Source organism: Trachurus japonicus, chromosome 10 (assembly GCF_045865225.1).
Source record: "Trachurus japonicus isolate A0001 chromosome 10, Traja_1.0".
Taxonomy (NCBI): domain Eukaryota; kingdom Metazoa; phylum Chordata; class Actinopteri; order Carangiformes; family Carangidae; genus Trachurus; species Trachurus japonicus.
The window spans coordinates 22,480,753-22,500,447 of NC_140916.1; the positions used below are offsets into that span (position 1 = coordinate 22,480,753).

General features: G+C 42.4%; 3 protein-coding genes across 4 annotated transcripts in view; 1 reads left to right on the top strand and 2 right to left on the bottom strand.

The window, feature by feature from the left end:
- The window catches only part of pofut4 (protein O-fucosyltransferase 4), a 53,500-nt gene that overhangs the window by 26,238 nt on the left and 7,567 nt on the right, over window positions 1-19,695 (bottom strand). The window lies entirely within an intron of this gene.
- On the top strand, window positions 821-5,065 carry LOC146980035 (regulator of cell cycle RGCC). The gene is made up of 5 exons (XM_085790109.1): window positions 821-1,006; window positions 1,964-2,128; window positions 3,011-3,091; window positions 3,767-3,829; window positions 4,444-5,065. The coding sequence occupies exons 1-5, from the start codon at window positions 985-987 to the stop codon at window positions 4,449-4,451; spliced, it is 339 nt and encodes a 112-aa protein (XP_085646235.1). The 5' UTR covers window positions 821-984; the 3' UTR covers window positions 4,452-5,065.
- Window positions 15,637-19,695, bottom strand: part of nlgn3a (neuroligin 3a) — a 122,021-nt gene continuing 117,962 nt past the window's right edge. The window contains exon 8 of one of the 2 annotated variants that reach the window (XM_085790112.1): window positions 15,637-17,644. In XM_085790112.1, the coding sequence (XP_085646238.1) occupies window positions 16,792-17,644 (853 nt within the window). In that variant the 3' untranslated portion in view covers window positions 15,637-16,791. The remainder of the gene's footprint in view (window positions 17,645-19,695) is intronic. The other variant, XM_085790113.1, reaches the window with a different exon arrangement.

Genomic DNA, 19,695 nt, shown 5'->3' on the forward strand with positions numbered 1-19,695 from the left:
CTGGTTGATCCGTCTTAAGGCAAACATTAGTTAGGAAGTAAATCTTAGAAGCACACCTATTCTTCAGCCAACTTTTGTGTATTTTGCTAATTATGCCTCTTTACTTTTCTTTAAGTCAATGTTTAAAGTAAGGAATGTGAATAGTAATAGAGTATTTTAGTACCTCTACCACTGGTGGACATACAACTCTATGTGACTGCCAATTGCATGATAGCATGATTGCATGATATAGGCCTAGTCCTATTTGGACAGCTGCTGGTAGAGTAAAGAATCACACTTGAAGGACCTCTATTGGCAGAGCAGAATACTGCACCACTTAATACTCATCAAAAAGTGTATTATTTTAGACATTGATTTTTTTTCTCTTTATTCTTTCAACTCTAATAGGCAATGTTTACTCCCTCACTATATAGTTAACTGACTCAATTAAAAGTATGCAGCTAAATAAAAAACAGGTATGATAGATACAGTATATTAGTATTGAGATGATATGATCTGACTAAGCTGTGACCTTCAGTGTGTGGATTGATGGTCACTTGATGGTGATTGATTAAGCGTCGACTCTAAGTGAGGTAATTTTGTAAAAAAAATCCATTTGTTCCCTGTTTGTGCCCAAAACCTGATAAATCTATTATAAACACTGAGAGGGGGAAACGAGTCCAACTTTTAAAATGTACATAAAAGTTTTCTTTTATTTGAAGACATGGGGAAAAAACAGTGAAAGTCTCAGCCGCAGTTGCATAACGGCTTATTACAGTCTGTCTCATTTGCGTCTGGGTTTCCTTTCAACTTTCCGCCCACTTTTTTCCACTTCGAGCAGACCTCTGAGGTTGTTCAGTCTCCGGGAGCTGATTGGCTGCTGCGACCCGCTAGTCGAGAGGACTTTAAGAATAAAACTCCGGTCCTGCCTGTCAGCCTCAAACCGCTCTGAACCCTGACACGCAGCACAAGCTTTGGCGGCGTTTTCCCTCCTCTATTTCAGCCATGTCTTCAGATATTACCACAGGTGAGTGTTACGACTGCTTGAGCCATTAGTTTTAAATTATGAGACTACTTGATGATGATTATAGGCCTATAAGAAACACTACCGCCAGCATGATGCGTTCAGAGATGCTGTAACATATATTTTACACTTAAAATTTCACACTCACTTAATTCTTGTTAATATATCACATGGAGTTAGGACCAATTAAAGCCTCACTGAACATGTGGGCAGATTTGTAGCCTGCCATACTTAACGGTAGTTTCAGCCTCAGCTTCATGTCTGTACAATTTTATCCTTTTTTCTTTTAACTTCATTTTCTTATGTTTATGAATATAGTCTCTCTGTGTTCTGTTTCCCTACACATGTTAAAATTCACTTTAGTCTATTGAAATGACTGTGATATGGTGGGTAAACTGAGATCTGCTGGTCCTATACTGCATCTGGTATTTTATAGTGGTGTTTTATATATTCAAGGAGTAGTTTTATTATAGCCGTAAGCACAAAACTTTTAATGAAACTTATGTGACATTTTTTGCATCACAGTTTGCTGACCAGGTGTTAAACAGGCTGGTTGGTATTTTATATGCCTTATGGGTGTTTAGGTTTATTTTCCCACATCAAGTTATCCGTCACAGTCCACTGAGTGACATACACTTTAAGTGAAGGCTTTTGCTTTTAGCTTTTATTTAATTTGATTCTCAACCTCACATTATTTGCAATAATAAGCTATTTCTCATACTGGAACATTTCCTAGGTTATTGACAAATGATTGTTTCATTTCCAAAACATATATTTTAAATCCTCCTGAGCTGAACCAGGGCTTTTAAAGATCATTTGACCTTGTGTATATATATCGCAGAGTAAAAACCTGCCTGTCAATTCTCAGTTGGGCTTTCTGAAACAACCTTATATGATCTAAACATTTTCTCTCAGTGAAGTAATGGGATTTCTTTCCAACTGCCGTCACATTTTCCGCAGACTTGGAGCAGGAGCTGGGAGAGTTGCTTCAGGAGTTCCAGGATGTGGTGGAGGAGCTGAAGGCCCCACCACAAAGCAAACCCCATGCTTACCAGCGAGTCCTGCAAGAGGCCAAAAGTCGCATGGGGCCGGGAGATGACAGTGGAGTGGAGGACTCTGACTACAGTGACTACATTTTAAATTTTTTATTTTGTTGTTTCAATTGTTGTATCTGAAATTGTAAAACTCGTTATTACTCGTCGATTGTTATTCTTTGCATTTCTGTGTTGACATGTATTGCTGCTGTACCGCGTGCTGCTGACCATTTTTGGCCAGGTCACCCTTGCGAAAGAGATCCTGATCTCAATGGGCTTTTATCTGGTTAAATAAAGGTTAAATAAAAAATAAAAAGTACCAGACAGAACAGGATATTGTGATTAAGATGGTATTTGGATAAAACACCATAGACAGTCGAGACAATGACAGTATTTACTGCATCATTTGTCGGTGACTTAGGTTGTATGAAGGCCCCATGGGTGGCAGCGGAGCCCCTTTATCAGCCCAAACATCTGCCGCTTGACACTTTTAATTTGCATGAAACTGGTGGTTGCATCCCTGTACACTTCTCTTTAAGACGGTGTTTTGTTCATGACAATAGCTTTCTACTGGAATGAAGCGCAATTATGGATAACCCATCTTTTGTAATTGTCTTTTTTTATTTGTTATTGCTGCTGTTGTGCATTTGTTGACGGTTGTGAGATAAAAGAAGAAAGTGTATTTCTCTGCTCCCATGTGTCGTCATTATTTAAAGTATTTTGGCCCCCTAATGTTTCAACAGGCAAGCTGCTTTCAGAAGCTGACACACGGGAGTCGCTTACAGCAAACAGGCGTTTACCTTCACTTTACTGCTTGCTATTATCATTATGTGCAAGTCCTGCATTGTGTTAAAAATTACTGTCATTGTTATTGTTGATCATTTGCATGGGCTGGCCTTAGTGCTTGTCTACTGTGTATAATCTCTGCTCACTCCCTCTTTGTTTCCCTCTCTCTCTTTCTCTCTCCCCTCAGGCAGTGAAGCGTCTTTGGGAAACAGTTTGAACACCAGCGAGGAGGAGCTTCACACAGCAGGCATAACGCTGGCACCGAAAGGTACTAGAGGCTTCCATCAGCCTATCTCTATCCAAGATAGCCCTAGTTCTTACAGTGATCACTATCACTTTTACTCTGATCACTATCACAGCCACACAAAAAAACTCTACATTAGGCCTGGAGCTCTTTGTTTTTACACAACAAAGTGCCTGCCGCTGTGACTGTCACGTCTCAGCCCCCCTCTTCTGCAAGTCTCCTGCAGAGGTTATTTGTGCTGCTATGTGGAGGAGACAGTGGCCCAGGCGTGTGTGTAAGTGCATGTATGTAAGTGAATAGGCGCTACTGTATGTTGTCGCATGCAGATGCACGGAGTAGCCTACACATACATCTCAAAGGAAGAAAACAAGACGTTGGCCAGGAGGTGCCATTGGCTCTAATTGTGTTTATCCAGAGGAGCTTACCTTACATATGTATAGCAGCGATCCTGGTGGGATCCATCAAACTGCTTAGGTTTTACAGCTTTATTTCCATTTGTAGAAAAGAGGCTGAAAATGTTTTTGCCAGTCCAAAAGCAGCTTGGTTCATATGTAATTCTGGGACTTAGATTAGTTTTCAGCTTTTGGTCCAAAGGAAATACCACTGAACTGAACTGCATTTCTCCACTAAAATATTCCATTGCTGTTTTTTTTCACTATAGTTTCTCAAATTCCACTTCATTCTGTCCTCTCTCTGCAGCCAAGCTGGGAGACACAAGGGAACTTGAGAGTTTTATCGACATGTTGGACCGGGAACTTGCTGGTGTGTATTTAAGGGAATTACACCCCCTATCACTCAATCTTTTCTTTATTCCTTTTGCACTTAATCTGACAAGCCAGCAGGCTGGAGTCTGTAATGGTGGCGGAGATGCTGACAGACTGCATGTTTTGTTACACATTGAAATCCAGTGTGCGTACCAGTAGCTGCCTTGTTTCTACCCTGTACTACCCCCCCTCCCTCCCTTCCCACCTCCCGCTCCCGTTTATCTCTGAGCACCTCTTGTGTGTAAATGCCATGTCTGGGGACTCAGGTGGACTATCTACTCGCCCTTTAGTGATAATAGCATACTTGACTACATAAGCATCATGATCCTGCTATCAGCTGTAAAGCAGTGGTGTTTCAGAGGCCCGGGAACACATACATGTCCCCACACACTCACAAACCACAACCAAGAACAAAACATGCATTCTCTGCTATCAGTTGTCTCAGCACAGAGAGAATTAATGTTATAAATTAATCGTAACTCCCCCTGTATCTTTACAAGGCTCACTTAATAGTCTGTGCATTTTTTAACGTGAGCGTTAACATGCCTGTGTGCTTATTCTCCTTTTTTCTTCTGGCTCCTGAGCTTTTGTGGTTTTCTCCCTCTCTTGCAGAGATGTGAACAGAGAGAGATAGCAAGCCACGGTGAGGGGAGGGAGATTGTGGGGGGGGGGGTGAGGGGACAGGCCGGGGGCGACATGGCTGGCTACTGCGGAGCAGATCTACACCGGAGCGGATCTGAGGGAGTAAATGCTCCCCTGGCTGCTCCAGGGAAAAAGGTTACCATCAGAAATTAAAAGGGCACTCCATTCCAAAATGCAAGAACACCCTCAGACCCCTGGCAACGTAGCACTCAGCCAGCAAGATGACGTCCCTGCAGCATCAGATCCAAGATGTGTAACATATTCTCCAAAAAAGACAAAGCTTCTCTCTGTCCGGGCGTATGAGAAACGTTGCTTAAGTGTAGAGAGCTTGTTTATGTCACGTTTGAAAGTCCTATAAGTACTTTGCCAGTAAATGGCCCTAAATCTACAGTGCCATGTATTTCTTTTTTATAGGAGGCTTTATATTTAAACTAATTTCATGTCCAAGGGGTTCAGATCTGCTGTGTTACATCAAAAGTAATTTTTTTATGCTGACATTTCGAGTGTACAGGTTTTGTGAATATTCTTTTTTTTATATATATATAAATTGTTGTACAGATGAATGCATAAATAAAGCAAAGATTTGATTTGATTTTCTTCTCCGTTTGATTTATTGATGACATGCAGAACTAAATTTAGTCTGGCTCCAGGTTCCTCCTTTCTGGCCGACACACAAATGCACTATGTTGAAGATTTTTCACTTTCCTAGAAAATACTCCTGACAGTAGTGACAACAAATTATATTCAGTGTTCCTGCACCCTCACTATCCCCTAAACAGACTGTTGCCAGTGTCAGAGCACATGTCTCGGGAGCCCTTCACCCATTCTTCTTTGTTTGTTCCTATGCTTCCTGTATGTCTGTTCTAGTTATGCTTTGAGTTTCACTTCTGCCACTAAAATCAGGAAACACACATTTAGCTCAGACACCATGTGAAGTCGGCTTAAAAGGGAAATGCGTCAGTTGTGCTGAGAGGAACAATGCTCATTTAGACTTTGTGCTGTAATTCTTTTGTGGGGGCTGTGAATCCACTGTAACTTATTACCACAAATCCAAGCTTTGAACTGGAGGGAGGAAATTGTTCTGCTTTGTTTGTGTTGCCTGTAAAAGAACATCTTAGCTGTTACCTCGCTGTGACTTTTCCATCTGCTGTCATTTCACTGCAGCACAGGTCTACCATGTGTCATCCATTTACAAGTGTCTCCTCCCTGTTGTCAGAGCAACACAGCTTAGAGAAACAGACGAGTAGTGAGGTGAAGGTTGTGGTTGTAAGATGTAATTTTTCACTCGTGACTCGTTTAACAGTGACTGACATCAGTGGTATAATCCAGCTGAAGTCCACAAAAATATCTGGAGAATGAGGAACTGCAAGCAATGGTGAAATATTTGTATAGACTTGTTATTGTGATCACACATGAGATTTTGTTGTCGGGGTGGCTAAAGTCAAGGGAAGGTAGCCCTCTTGGAAGTGGAGAGGTCAAGGATCAGCAGTCTATTGAATTGTGTTTTTCCTCCTTAAAATTCTCCAGACGGCTGGTTGATACAACCCGTCTTCCATACCGCTGGCCCCGGTGATGTATTATAGATAGACTTCTTGGGTGGACCTGCTTTCTGACATTGTCAGTGGCCAAGGGAAGGAAGGTTACATTTAAGATACTGCTCCTTGTCTGTTTATGTCTCATTAAAAGACACTTTATTCAGAAAGTTCAGCTCCACTCTGAACTCCAAAACCAACTATTTAACCTTGCTGACCGGGACAAGAGCTGGAGCTGGCTTGAGGGGAAGTGAATAATACTGAGAACAAATGAGTTCAAAATGTGACATTACTGTAAAGCACAGAGGAACAATGAGAACAAAAAGAGACCAAAAGGGAAAATGAGTGTTCAAACAATAGGGAAACACACAGGAGGGGTATAGAGTAACTTGCTCCTCCTGTGTTGTCTGTTCCACTTAGAGAAAGGCGAAGATGACTGATTGAGGCCACAGCTGTTACAGGATGGTACAAACAAAGTTTGCTTTGACATGATAGAACTTCCCTCAAATGAAGGGCACATCCTGTTCTCAGAGACCGGGGATGAGGAATTGCAACAATGCAGGAAACCTGATGGTGTATTACAAATGAAACCAAAAGGTGTTTAATAAGAATTCCCACTTTGTGGTTTTGTTACAATGCATTTCAGGTCCGTAACTCAGTATCTGGTCTGGTTCTTGACATTATTGCCACACTTACCTGCTCTAATCCACGCTGCCATTTCATTGTACACGAAAAGTCAGCAGAAGCTAATTATGCTGTGTGATTTTTATTAGATTGCTCTTCAGTGGGATCTGATGTAATATATCAGTTTGTCTTATGGGAACACCTCCCCATTGTTTATCTGCTAATTACTGTGAGGCGGGTGTTTGATTGGCAGCACACTAGAGTAAGAGGCCAATATGTTAGCCAGTCGCCCTGTTTAGATAACAGACAGGGTAAATGATGAATGAACTCAGTTCATTAGCTGATAAATTAAAATGAATTGATGTTATGATGAGACAGTGAATGGTTTTGAGCGAGATGAAGACATAATAAATATCATGTTGTGCCCCTCACGGCCGTCACCTATAGGCTCAGCCACCTTGGTAATAAATGTCACATAGACTTAAAATCTCTGCACACAATGCTGGTTTGTTTTAAGTTAGTTAGCAAGCTAATGAAGATGTAATTGAGTATAGCAGAAAGGAGACACTTGTTATTATCAGACAATGAGTAAATGAAGCAGAGATATGGCCTGTGCAGTGAGGCTATCGTGGTCGAGATGAGTGCAGCATGCAGAGCACGCAGTCTTCTGTCATCTGCCTGATGAGAGACCGGAGCAACGCCTTTCCCCTGAGAGCTCCCCAAATGGTCCAGGCTAACAATGCTCTCCCAAGGAATTAGCTGGCTCAACACACACACACACACACGCATCCTAGTCACCACGAGCACTGAATTGTCAAATTCTGATTGGGTCTTACATAACTGAGGTTAGTGAGCCCGGATCAGGGACTCAGATCACTGCTTTGTTATTCTTGCCGAACTCACAAAAGGCAGAATGATGTGCTTGAACCACTGAAGGACTTTGTTGGTGTGTTGTGAAGTAGCGCATCTCTTTTGATATCTCTTCATTCAAAAAGGCTGTAAATACAGTAAACCCCACTTTTCAGTTATTATGCTATTGTGAAATATGAAGGCTGTAAACACTGATCTGATATGTAGCAGCCATTATAACTGAAAACAGTCAGTGTGTGTCTGGGAATGATAATGGATTAGTTGGTCCGTTACTCTTGCAGACTCAAATATCACAACTATTGCACCGATTGCCATGAAATCTGGAAAAGAGATTCATGGTGCTGAGAGGATAAATCCTAATGGCTTTGACTGCTCCTCTTGCACAACCATGAGGTTTACATTAATGGTTTTTAGGGAAACGTCTTGCCAACAATTGGATGTGATACCATGAAATCTGATGCATTCATACTGCAGCCTATGTCTTTTCAGGATGAACTCTAATGACCTTGGAGATCCCCATATTACCTTGAAGTATTTACATCTGCACCTTAAACTGTATTTTGTGCTTATGCTGATTAGCAAATGTTAGCAATGTCATACTTGCTAATGATCAGCATGTTAGCACTGTCATAAACCAATGATTATATAGCTCATAGCACCACTGTTTCGAGGGGGGGGGGGGGATTTTACTTGTCCATAATTGAAGAGTTCATCTTAATTATTTCATCACTGCATTTAAAAACAAGAAAACTTATATCGAAGCATATTGGCCTGCTTTCCTGCTGTGCTTACAAATAATACTGATGTTTAATATCATCAGAACACTTTAATAATGTGAAGTGCTGCTTGGGTTTGTGTGGAATAGATTCATAATCATTCTATATTTTGTGATTTTCATGTAAGTATTTCAGTGGATACATTTTAATGGCTAATTAGGATTTTTGTGGTCACTGACAAATCCGAGCCTCCACCTTTAGCTGCGGTCATTTCCTGTTTTGCTCCCTAACTGCCGAGACTCTGTACAGGGAGAGGAAACCAGTGTAATTCCTTTCTGAGGATTTCATTCCCAAAGAATGTGAGTCATCCAGTCTTCCCTGGACTTCAAATGAGCCATTACATCACTGCTGACTGGGGATTTCTTGACACCACTTCACCCTTCCTCTTTCAACACAGACAGGCAATTTACTTGAAATCATTACAGAAACTCAAGCAAACAAGACAAAACATATCAAAGAGATGAAAAAATGCTACAACTCCATTCTTGGATTATGGAGAGCCTCTGTATACTATTAATCCATCGGAAATTCTAGTTATAAATTGAACACCGGTGAGAAAAGGGAGCAAAAACAAGCTGTGAAAAAATGTGGATGTAAGACTTGAAGTGACGGGGAACATAGTTTTAGCAAATGCCATGGGCTACCTAGTGGGCAGGAAAAACTGTTTTCTTTATTGTAATGTAGCAAGCTGGTAAGCTGTCACTCACGTAAGGAGGTCTCACTGCATCTTTCCTGCTGTGAAAATGTTTCTCGTAGCTTCAGTAGAGCGCATAGAGACAAATGTGGACAATTTTTTAAGATCAAAGGTTAGGCTCTGGATTTGACTGTGGGACCCAGAATGCATTGCTGCTGAGCCTTCTATGTATTTCAATAGTGTGAAACATTTCTTCATGGCTGGGATGATGCTTCCTTTTAACCGATTTGCTGACATACTCAAACCACAACTCATAATTTTTTGACACCCAAGCAGGAACTTGAAATCTATTTAAATCAGAAGTATGTGGAAAGAATTTGTATTATGCGTAAACACTAACAGCAAATGGACCCACGTTTTGAGATATGGTGGGATTCAGATCTGATTCCCATAATAAAAACTGTTGCATTTTCTAAAAAGAATTTTGTAAATGCATCACAAGGTCAGATGTTTATTAAATTCATGATTGAGTATTAACAACATCTGGGTACTGTTGAAGCATCTTTCCACTTTTTTAGGGGAAATCACTGCACAGCACTAACATTTAGGCATCACTGACAAATGAATTCCTATGCCTCTTGGGGCTAAAATAGGCTTAACTTCAAAGGCTGTTTCCAGTATTTCACAGAAAAAATAGCGCAGATATATATATATGTATATATATATACATATATATATATATATATATATATTTTTTTTTTTTTTTTTGAGTAAGCTCAGATATTGAAATCAAACTCAGAGTGTATTTGATCTGCAAGATCTGTGAAAGCCTGGTAGTCTGGATTAGCACCAAAGATCAAATTGGCGCCACTGAAAGTCATTTTAATGTGATCTAAGTGATAAGATACTTTCGGGAAGTCCTCTGGGAGTCTTTTGTAGTCTCTACCAGAGCAGCATAGGCTGGCAAGTTCAGACACCAAAGGTCCACTGATGCAACCTTTCCCTGCCACCAGAAACCCACATCTGAGAAAGGCATTAGTGGACTGCCATCTGATGGTGAACTCCAGCTGATGCAACAGTGAGATAGCGCCGGGCTTGGCCTCAGCTGGCGAAGTACAACTTTGCAAAATAGCTCTGAATCTGCAAGATAATGCCGTGAATGATGAGAGCAGTTAGAGCCGAAATGAAACTTCCTTGAAGTTGTGATTCTTGCCATGAAACTTCCCCTCCCAACCCTCCCACTCGGAATCACCAACACAACTGGACCAACTAGTAGGAAAAATTAGCCGTCAAGTGGCATCTCGTGGTCTCAGGGTTTTCTGGACAGGAAACACGATAGATACTCTGTAGAGGCTTAAAATGTGCTTGTTGCCCACTGTTGTTTCTTCCCTCACACACTCTGGGAGTGTACAGGCTTTAGTCTCAGCAGCCTCAGTGGGTTCTCCGGGCCATCCATCTTACAGAGGGCAGATCATTATGTAGTCGACAGGCAGCTTTAGGCCGGGGGCAGGTGGGACTGCTTGTACCAGATGAACCGTAGGCTGCTACTGTTCTTTACTGGACCTCCATAAAAACCAAACCAACCCCTTTTACTGTTGAATAGTACATCACACTTGAGCTTGTTCTATTCTTGGAGAGCTGCCACAGTGTGTTGCACCCAAAGCTGCATTTCAAGGAGCATGCTGTTATTTAATCTTTTTTTTATTTTTTACCAACAAAGCCCATTAAAAAGACCAAAAAAAAAAAAAAACAGCCTTGAATTTATCCGGTTAACAAGAGTGTCTGTGCAGCCACAGCTTGGAGCTTATGCCTCTGTGCCACAGAACTCATTGTCATCCAATGACCATTAAAAGCACATAAAACAACCATACCATTGGGTGATGTACATCTAGTTTATTCTAACACAACTCTGCAGCAGCATTATTTCTGCACAGTAACTTCATGTTGGGCAGGCGTCACTGAGCATGCTGGGGGATGTGGCTCCTTGCTCTGCTCATTTGAAGAGCTACAAGGGAAGAGCTACACTGTCTGTGTGCATTGTAATTAAAGAATATGTAACCCAGCGCACCAGCACGGCTCATGTTTGGCTTCTTTTCTCTCCGTTTGAAACCGCTTTTGGACGACAACGGGTTGAATCGCACACAGGCATATGCTACATCTGGCTTCGGCTCCACAGACAGCGCTTGTTAGCAGGATGAATTCATTGTTTGGTTTTGGTTTGTTTGTGGGATTTGTTGATAATAATAAAAAATGATAAAATATGTCAGCTTTATCCTTTAATGCAAAAGCTATGTGGTTTTTGGAGGAACTGAGCACTCAAATATAGGTCTCACAGAGATGCTCTCTTGGATTGTGATGCTCTCCCTATAATCATTTTGTAGGATGAAAAATATACAAAACACTATTATCAGCGCTATCCTTCTCGCCCACTGAAAATGGATGTCATGTTCTATATTCATGAAAACCACAATAAGATACAGAAAGAATAGATATTTATTTTGATTACTCCAGTTTGCGCGATTATAAATACATTCTATGGACATAAACATAGAAGTAACAGGGCATCTTTAGTAATCTGTACAATGACACTGAGATAACAGAGATTTATCATGATGTATTTGGGCTCAAACACCATTGTTTTTGTTGATTCCAGTTCTAGTTTGTGGTGAAAAATGTGTTACAGTATCTGGGTTTGATGTCACCACAAAAGCTCCAGTGCATGATGCTCCCTTATTTTTAGGAAAACCTAAAAAAAAAAATGCCAGTGATTTGTCCAATGCTCTGTAGGTACAAAATAAAATTGTCAGGAGTGCGTTTTTCACATGGAAATAATAGTTTATTGATGTTTTGACAAAATGCAGTTTCCCTTTTGAGAAAAACAGGCTATTGAAATTTAAAGAGTTTTGCTTCAGTGGCTGGTTCCACTCTGCTTCCCAATAAGTAACATTCATTAGCTTCTTAGTCAGCAGAGGAGCTCAGCAAATCAAGAAAATTAGAACTTAAATGATTGGAAATGAGCGAGGTGCTCAAATTATGGCACGTATAAAATACAAGATAAAATGGGCAAGTCATGTCTCTGTGAGAGACAGAGGTAGAGCTGCTCAGATTGCATTTTGTGTGAGGGAGGACAAAAAAAACAGAAGAAGAAAGGAGCAAAGACGGATGAGACAGAGGAAGAGAGAGATGAGGGTGAATAAGGGGGTGAGAGGAAATATAGGTAACAACACGCGCACCATGGTAGAAATAAAATTCTCAATACCTGCACGCACATAGGCTTACTGCACACACACATGGACCAACACCCCTGGCATTCCCCATCCCCACCAACACACCACCCCACCCCCAAACACACACACACGCACACACCTGCAGCTCTCTCCCAGCGGGTGGCACTGTGTAATTTGGCACATCCATTTCCTAGGCTGAGTTTGTCTTCACTGCTGTCGAGGCAGTCACAAACCCCATCGGGGTATTCTATCCAATGCTTGAATGATGTCATTTTTCAAAACGCACTCACTGAACTGAAAACAAATCTCGACTGTGCAAAAAGTGTCTCGCTCATAACTGTCCCATTTTTTTCTCCTGGTGGTGATTCTCTCCTACTGAAGTTTGGACTAATTTCATCAAACCTTCAGGTGTCTGATTGCGGAGGGAGTTTGACCCCGTTTCCTCTCGCTGCATCGCACCACTGCAGTTTCCATGGTCTTTCCCTTTGGTCCAGCACTTAATTATGCGGCTCTTCACAGGGCCATGTATCCCAAACCGGCTCCCTGAGGCCACCAGGTCTACCCCTGCCAATACTCAGTGACATCTGCTCTGCTTTAACAGCATATGGGAAAATTACATGGCAAAAAACAAGTTGCCCTCCCATGACATTTCTCCCCTTTGATAGTTCACTCTCGACTCCACCACTCAATTTTTAGCCCTCTCTCTCTCTCTCTCTCTCACTCTGTGTGTGTGTGTTGTAGCCATATGGAAACTGACCTCCCACCACGGCAGATGGATCAGAGGAGGGAACTGTTGCCTTTGAATGTTTGATATTCTGGTCTAAAGGGTCATTTGACTAGAAATAAGCAAGGTGCATCAGGTGCACTTGTGTCCTTCATTAGCAGATAGACTTGGCTCCTTGCAAACAATGAATCAATAATTAATTGGGCGGTGAATGAAATTTTGTTTGTGGTGCATTAAAGCTGCATTACAAATTACAGTTAAATCTGCATTAATTGATATTCATTGCGCTTTAAGTTATAATGGTAAACCTATTAGCAAACGGTTGCTAATTTACACGTCTGTTAGACACAAAGCAACAGTAGACTTCACTTATAAGTGGAGCTTTTTATTTTATTTTATACTGCCTGCTGTGTCTGGAAACACTGTCCTGGGAGCAGGGAGAAAACATTAAAGTCATACTGTGGGGCCTAAAACCAGAATAATGTGCTGGAACAAGCTAAAATGCTCTGTAGAACTCAGGGGGACTGTACCATTGGGTGTTAATTATGTGCGTGATTTTCACATATAAGTAGTCATTTGATTCTTTGCTGGTATAAAACTGATTACAGCAGCTTTAAGGCCCTCAACAACAGGTACTTGTCAGGTCCAGTTATTTTGAGCAATACACAATACAGCTTGCTGTAAACGGCTTTTTATTGGAAATTACTTTCCGCTGAGGAAATAGTCCAAATAAGAGTAACAAGGACAGCACATTTATTTTTCGTCTAGAAATTGATGTCATTTTTTTTCTTAGTGTCAAATTTCAATGCAGTGAGCACCACAAATTAAATTCCATTCACTTCTATTGTACTGGGAAGCAGTAGAAATCTTAAGTTCAATGTTCCGCATGGTTAAATGCCACAATGAGCATTTTAAAAAGTATATTTTTTAAGTAATTGGCGTGAATCAACTCTTTAACAACATATTGCAATAAGATGAGCTCAAAGGAGAGTTTTGAAAATATCTAAGCTCATCAAAATGCCATCGATGCTCTAATGCCTGTTCACCCTCTGCCAGAAAACAAGGTTCTGCTGATATTACTGCCACTGAAACAAATCGGACTATTTGCACAGTCTAGTCCCTACATTAGCACAACCACAGAGACATTATTAAATGTTTCTGTATGTATGAGCCAGCTCCAGGTAGAACCCAGCTGCTTGATTCTTGAGTGGCTGCAGTTGAAGATGCTGAGTGATTATGAGGTGAGCCCCATATAAGGCAGAATGAGCAAAAACAATATGACTCATATAGATCAGTCTCTGAGAAATTTCCCTCAAATAACCCCTTCTCTCTTTCTGTTACTGGCAGGATTGGTGATGAGCTGACCAGAGTGTGCTCCTCGCTCTGCTGCATCTCCAATCATTAAAACCAGGGGAAGTTGTAATGGGATACTTCATAAAAATGTTGCGGTCTGTGTGCATGAAATGTCTAAGAACTGCAACAGTGATCTAGGATCACTGGTCAGGTCGCATTACTGTGAGTCGCTTGTAACACAGCAGACACTCTGCACTACGCCAGGATGCTTAATGAAAATTGTCAGTTTTACTTGCAGAATCAATAACTCCACTTTCTCCCCGAGAATAACATATAATAGGATGCAATGTGAGTACATCAAGGCAATCTTTTCACAATCTCCCATTGCTGCAGCACTACTTTGCATGAATTACAGTAAAATCTGGAGTTATGCACGATAGGCCCCAAGCTGTTAGCCTGTTTTTCTCAAAGGTTTCAGCAAGAGAAAGGGAGAGGGGGAGGGAGAGGGGGAGGAGGAGGAGGAGGAGGAGGAGGAGGAGGAGGAGATCGGAGGTAAAGAGGAAGTCCTGGGGGGAGACTTGCACTTGCTGCAAGAATATTTCTTCTTTAACTCATTCAGAATGGAAATAATAAAAAGTCATACAAGGGAGGAAAAGAACTTTGATCAAGAGAGGGAAAAAAAGTTTAGTGAAACTTTATATTCTTCATTTTTTACAGTTTTAATTTGGCACATGGCACAATCAGCATGTATGCATCTGGTATACATAAATAAATATTAAATATTTTATACATAAATATACATATAGAGCTCTTACAAAGACACCTAGAGCTGTCTTGGCTTGGGATGTTTTCAAATGACAACAACAATACATAGAAACTATTTGTGTTGGTGCTTTTTTAGTCTGAACAGTATTTTTAATTGATTTGTAAGTGGGAGCGATATCTCCATAGAAGCCCTATACATATATGTATGTATGCCCATATTTATATATATATTCAAAGAAATACAAGTGTGCACTGATGTAGGTTTATTCAGTGCAAACAGGCCACTGTCTGCTTTCGAAGAGGAACTCTTACAAAGTCAATGGAATCATGTCAGTTAGTTCAGTTGAATCTTTAGCTATTTTTTTTCTCTTACACGTAAAATAATAGATTTATTCTGTAATCTTTAAGCAAAAATTAGACATATATAACTTTGAAAATAACAAAAGTGCTATTTCGCAAAGACAGACACCCAGAGACGCAGCAGAAACACTACTGGTGGAGAACCAAAATCAACAACATGAGAAAATACTCAGGCCCCCACCCCAACCCCGTCCACCCCCCGAAAAAACCACATTGTACAACCTACAAACAAAAAACAGGTGCACGGACACACACACACTCACACAAGTGCACGCACTCTTTCTCTGTCTCTGTCTCTCTCTCTCACACACACACGTACACACACACACTCACACAAGTGCACACACTCTTTCTCTGTCTCTGTCTCTCTCTCTCACACACGTACACACACACACACACAGACTCAGTCACTACTCTTGTCTTGCATGTGCAAGTTTCAGACAATGTGTCTCTTCCTGTATCTCAGCCTCTTAACCACACTTGCACGCAAAGGAATGAGAAATCATTTTCACATGCACACAAACACACACAGGTGCTCTAAGCAGCATGTGTACGTGCACATTTTGTGGAGATAATATCAGATAGCTTAACAGATAAATTGGCTGTAAAAGATGCACTTTTTTTCTTAACAAAACAATCACAGTAACATAGTATTTATCTCTGCCTTCTCATCTCCCAGCAAGAGCTGTCCCAGACAAATCATTTCTATACGATCTTTAAAAAAAAGAAAAAAAAAAGGAAAGGAAAAGATAACACCATTTGTGTGGCTGTTGTTGTGTTTGTACGCAACAGAAAGAAAAAAAAATGAGTCTCCCAAAATGGGTTTAAAATCTCTACATCTGCATATCCTCTAGGTTCCCATCCTGGATTCAGTCTCTCATCTTTGAGTCTCATCTGCTTGTAATGCACTCCACTTGGAATAGTCTTAGGGAATAGAAATAATGACAAAAAAGAACAAGCTTTGTAAGGCATTGAAAAGTAAAACAAAACAAAGAAGCAATTAAAAACATTTCGCAAATATTGACGTAGAGGCCATTGTTCTAGATGTGTCTCCCGCAGGAGGAAGGGATGGGAAATAAAAAGCACTTTTCTTTGTTTTTGTTATGAATTCAAGAAAAAAAAGTGTTGATATCTCCTCAGTTTGCTTAAAAAGGCTTTTAAAATGATTATTTTAGAAAAAAACACTGCAGAAAGACCCCCTCCCTCCGATCAGGAGAAGGGAAGCAGTTTGATTTTGGCAGCTCTGCACAACTTGACATCCATAGAGAGCTCTCTGCAACTCTCCTCGTTGTAAAAGTCTAGTTAAATCTCTTCACGTTTTAATCCGACTCCTGCCCTTCCCCTCCCTTCCCCTTCGCAGCCCTCCCCCTCCCTGTGATATTTATAAAACACAATCCTCTCCTCCGCTCGTTCATCCTCCTCCTCCTCCTCCTCCACCAACACCACCACCACCACCACCGCTGCTGCCCGCCCCTCTTCCCGCCTGCGCCGGCTGCCCCTGGCCTCCTTAAAGCTATACGCGGGTGGTTGAGTGGGAGTGCGGCAGGCCTGTGGAGTTGAAGCCGGTTGTGAAGGTGTTGTAAGGGTGCAGGTTGGGCATGCCCACCAGGGAATTGGGGATCATGGTGATGGTGTTGGGCGTCATGAGGGGGATGTCGTCCGGAGACCGCCGCAGAGTGAGCGTGTAGTCGGGCAGCGAGGCCAAACGAAGTGCCCCCTCGTTGCTGTTCCCTGCCTCGCACTCATGGTGCGTCTGGTTCATCTGCAGCGACATGATCTCCTCCTCGGGCGCATGGTGGCCAATGTCGTTGGAGGTGGTCTGGCGCTGCGGGCTGGGCTGCCCGTGGCCCGAGTCCTGCCGCCGCTTGTCCTTGCGATAGTAGAGGGCCGCGAAGGCCAGCACGTTGAGGAACAGCAGCGAGGCTCCGACAGCGATGGTGACGCTGAGCTCGGTGGAATAATCCCGCGGGTTCTCCACCACCAGCGGTCCCGTCTCCTCGTCTTCGCTCCAGTCTTTGTCCTCGCTGTTGTAGGCTGGGGACATGGGAGGCCGCTTGGTGTTGAACGGCCAGTTCTTCCCGTTGGGCCTCTTGGTGGACAGGGTGTTCTGCGTGGTCTCTGGCGGCGGCACTTTGGTGGTGGTGGAGGTGTAGTGGAACATGTCGTGGAGGTTGTACAGGTGGGGCACTAGGTGTTTCCAAAAGGCCACTTTGGTGGCGCGGTAGTGGTCGCGCACACGTGGCTTCAGGCCGATGTGGAGGTACAGCTGGTCCTGGGGGTTGTACTTGGACCAGGCCACCTCTTCAAAGCGGTTGGCCTTGGTGTGGATGAACTTGGTGTCTTGAGGAACCGGCTTGTTTGGATCCCTGCAGACAGACAGAGAAGATGCAGACATGATAGTGTTAAATTAGCTTTTGAGAGACCCTTTAATTATTCACTCTTCACCATTCATGTGGGGATAGGAAGCACATAAAAATACTAAAAAGAAAACATAACAAGATCAGTCACAGCTTATATCTTGGTGTGAAAGGAGTTCTGCCACTACCAAAGAATTTTCTGATCTCACTTGGCGAAACCCACAACAGCAAACGACGCACAGCAACAACCAACAGACTGCAGTAAATAATTGATCCAGGTGTGGTATGTATCACACTTTCTGTGGCTGAATCAACTGACATCGATTTTTTCCTATTTATTTTCCCAACACTACACACACAAGACCACGTTTTTTTTTCCACCACAAGACCTCAGTGCGGCAGGACCCGGTGCCTCACCCATCTCAGCTGCCTCTTTCTGGGCATAATGTGTCTTGTCTGTCTCACAACCCCAAACCCCCAGCCTCCCCTCTCCCCAGATGTTGTTCTTATTTCACTTCTGATGCAGCCCACCCACAAAAACCAGGGCAGAGGCTTTTAAAGTAAACACACATGAATAAGTCAGCAGGCTTTAGGGCTCGCGTCAGGAGGCATCTTGTTGTTGATAATCCAACGCTGGTGGAGCCCCTCTGCTAATTGCTCAGGGAAGGCAGCACAGTGTGCATTGGCATCCAGTGTACTGATGTAAAGTGGACCATATTAATCAAGACACTAAGAGGGAACTGCAGAGCTGCGTGCCTATGTGTGTGTGTGTGTGTGTGTGTATGGATATGAGGATGTTTGTGAGCATGAGACTGAAAGCGAGAGACAAAAGGGATGTGAGAGAGTGTGAGACAGAGAGAAAGAGAGATTTTTTTTCTGGATGCAGTACCTCCCCTGATCTATAGAGTTCACTGTTCCACTTTTCAGTTTTTACAACATTGCTTCGACACCGAGGGCCAACCATTTCAATTACAGTGAAGCTATTGATTTATTGAATAAATTAACATATAGCAATCTCCCACAATCACACAACTCCTTGTACAGTAGCACCGTTGCTGTACAGTTCCAGGAGTGGGAGTTGTGTGGTCCATGGTATTGCTCTTGGTGCTGATGAAATGACTTGTTGTGGGAAAGAAAACCTGAAGAATAAGCTCTGCAGCCTTGAAAACACAATAATTGACGGCGGAGCAGAGGAGTTAAAGCCGTGTCGTTGCAAAGAGGCAAGGATCTGTGCGACATTTCTCTAAATGTCATGAAATATCCCTTTGCGGGTCTGATTGCAATGTCAGTGGCAAGCAAAGTTCAAATTTAGTTGGGGATTTAGGGATATGGCGGCTACAGTGTTTTTTTGGCACGGGCTGAAAAACCTCCAAACACAGCCAAGAGAATTAAAAGCCATGCCAGAAGAATTCACCCTCCATCCTCTCTCCTGTTCGTTTCTCTGCTGTCAATTTTTCTTTTTCAGGTCAGTGCTTCTGGGAGAGGTGAGAGAGGAAGAGAGGGAGAGAGAGAGAGAGAGAGAGAGAGAGAGAGAGAGAGAGAGAGAGAGAGAGAGAGAGTGAGAGAGGTAAAGCAAATTGAGATGGCTGGAGCTGAATCCCTGGACCTGGGCCGGTGTCAGCAGAGCAGCCCGTAAATAACCTCTTTTATTAGGCCCGTAATGATCCCCAATGAATATTGACAGCCAGACTATGATGACTTTGTAGCTGAATATCAGTAATTAAGTTTCAAAGGAGCGGGTGGTGGAGGTAAGGTCATATTGATCTCCCTGTGTGCAACATGCCAGAGAACAGGACGTCAATGAAGCAGCCTGAGACGTGGACGTCTACCTCCTCTGTGCTTCATGAATTCTCCCAGCAGTCCTGTGCGTGCTGTCACACACGCACACGTGCGAGCTAACCCATACCCCACCCCTCCACCAACCCCTCTCTCTGTCTCTCACACACATATATACACGCACATGAAAGCAGAGGTTGAGGTAGAGTGATTTCTTTTAATGGGAATTACGGGCGTTTCCGCAGCGCTGCAAAGGCTCTCTATTGAGGAGGGTCAATTTGCTG

What these genes read in the sequence shown, in the direction of transcription:
- LOC146980035 (XM_085790109.1), top strand. Translation starts at nt 985, where the DNA reads ATGTCTTCAGATATTACCACAG. An exon ending in AGTGGAGGACTCTGACTACA is followed by an intron (nt 2,129 to 3,010) that starts GTGACTACATTT and finishes CTCTCCCCTCAG; the next exon opens with GCAGTGAAGCGTCTTTGGGA. An exon ending in CATAACGCTGGCACCGAAAG is followed by an intron (nt 3,092 to 3,766) that starts GTACTAGAGGCT and finishes CTCTCTCTGCAG; the next exon opens with CCAAGCTGGGAGACACAAGG.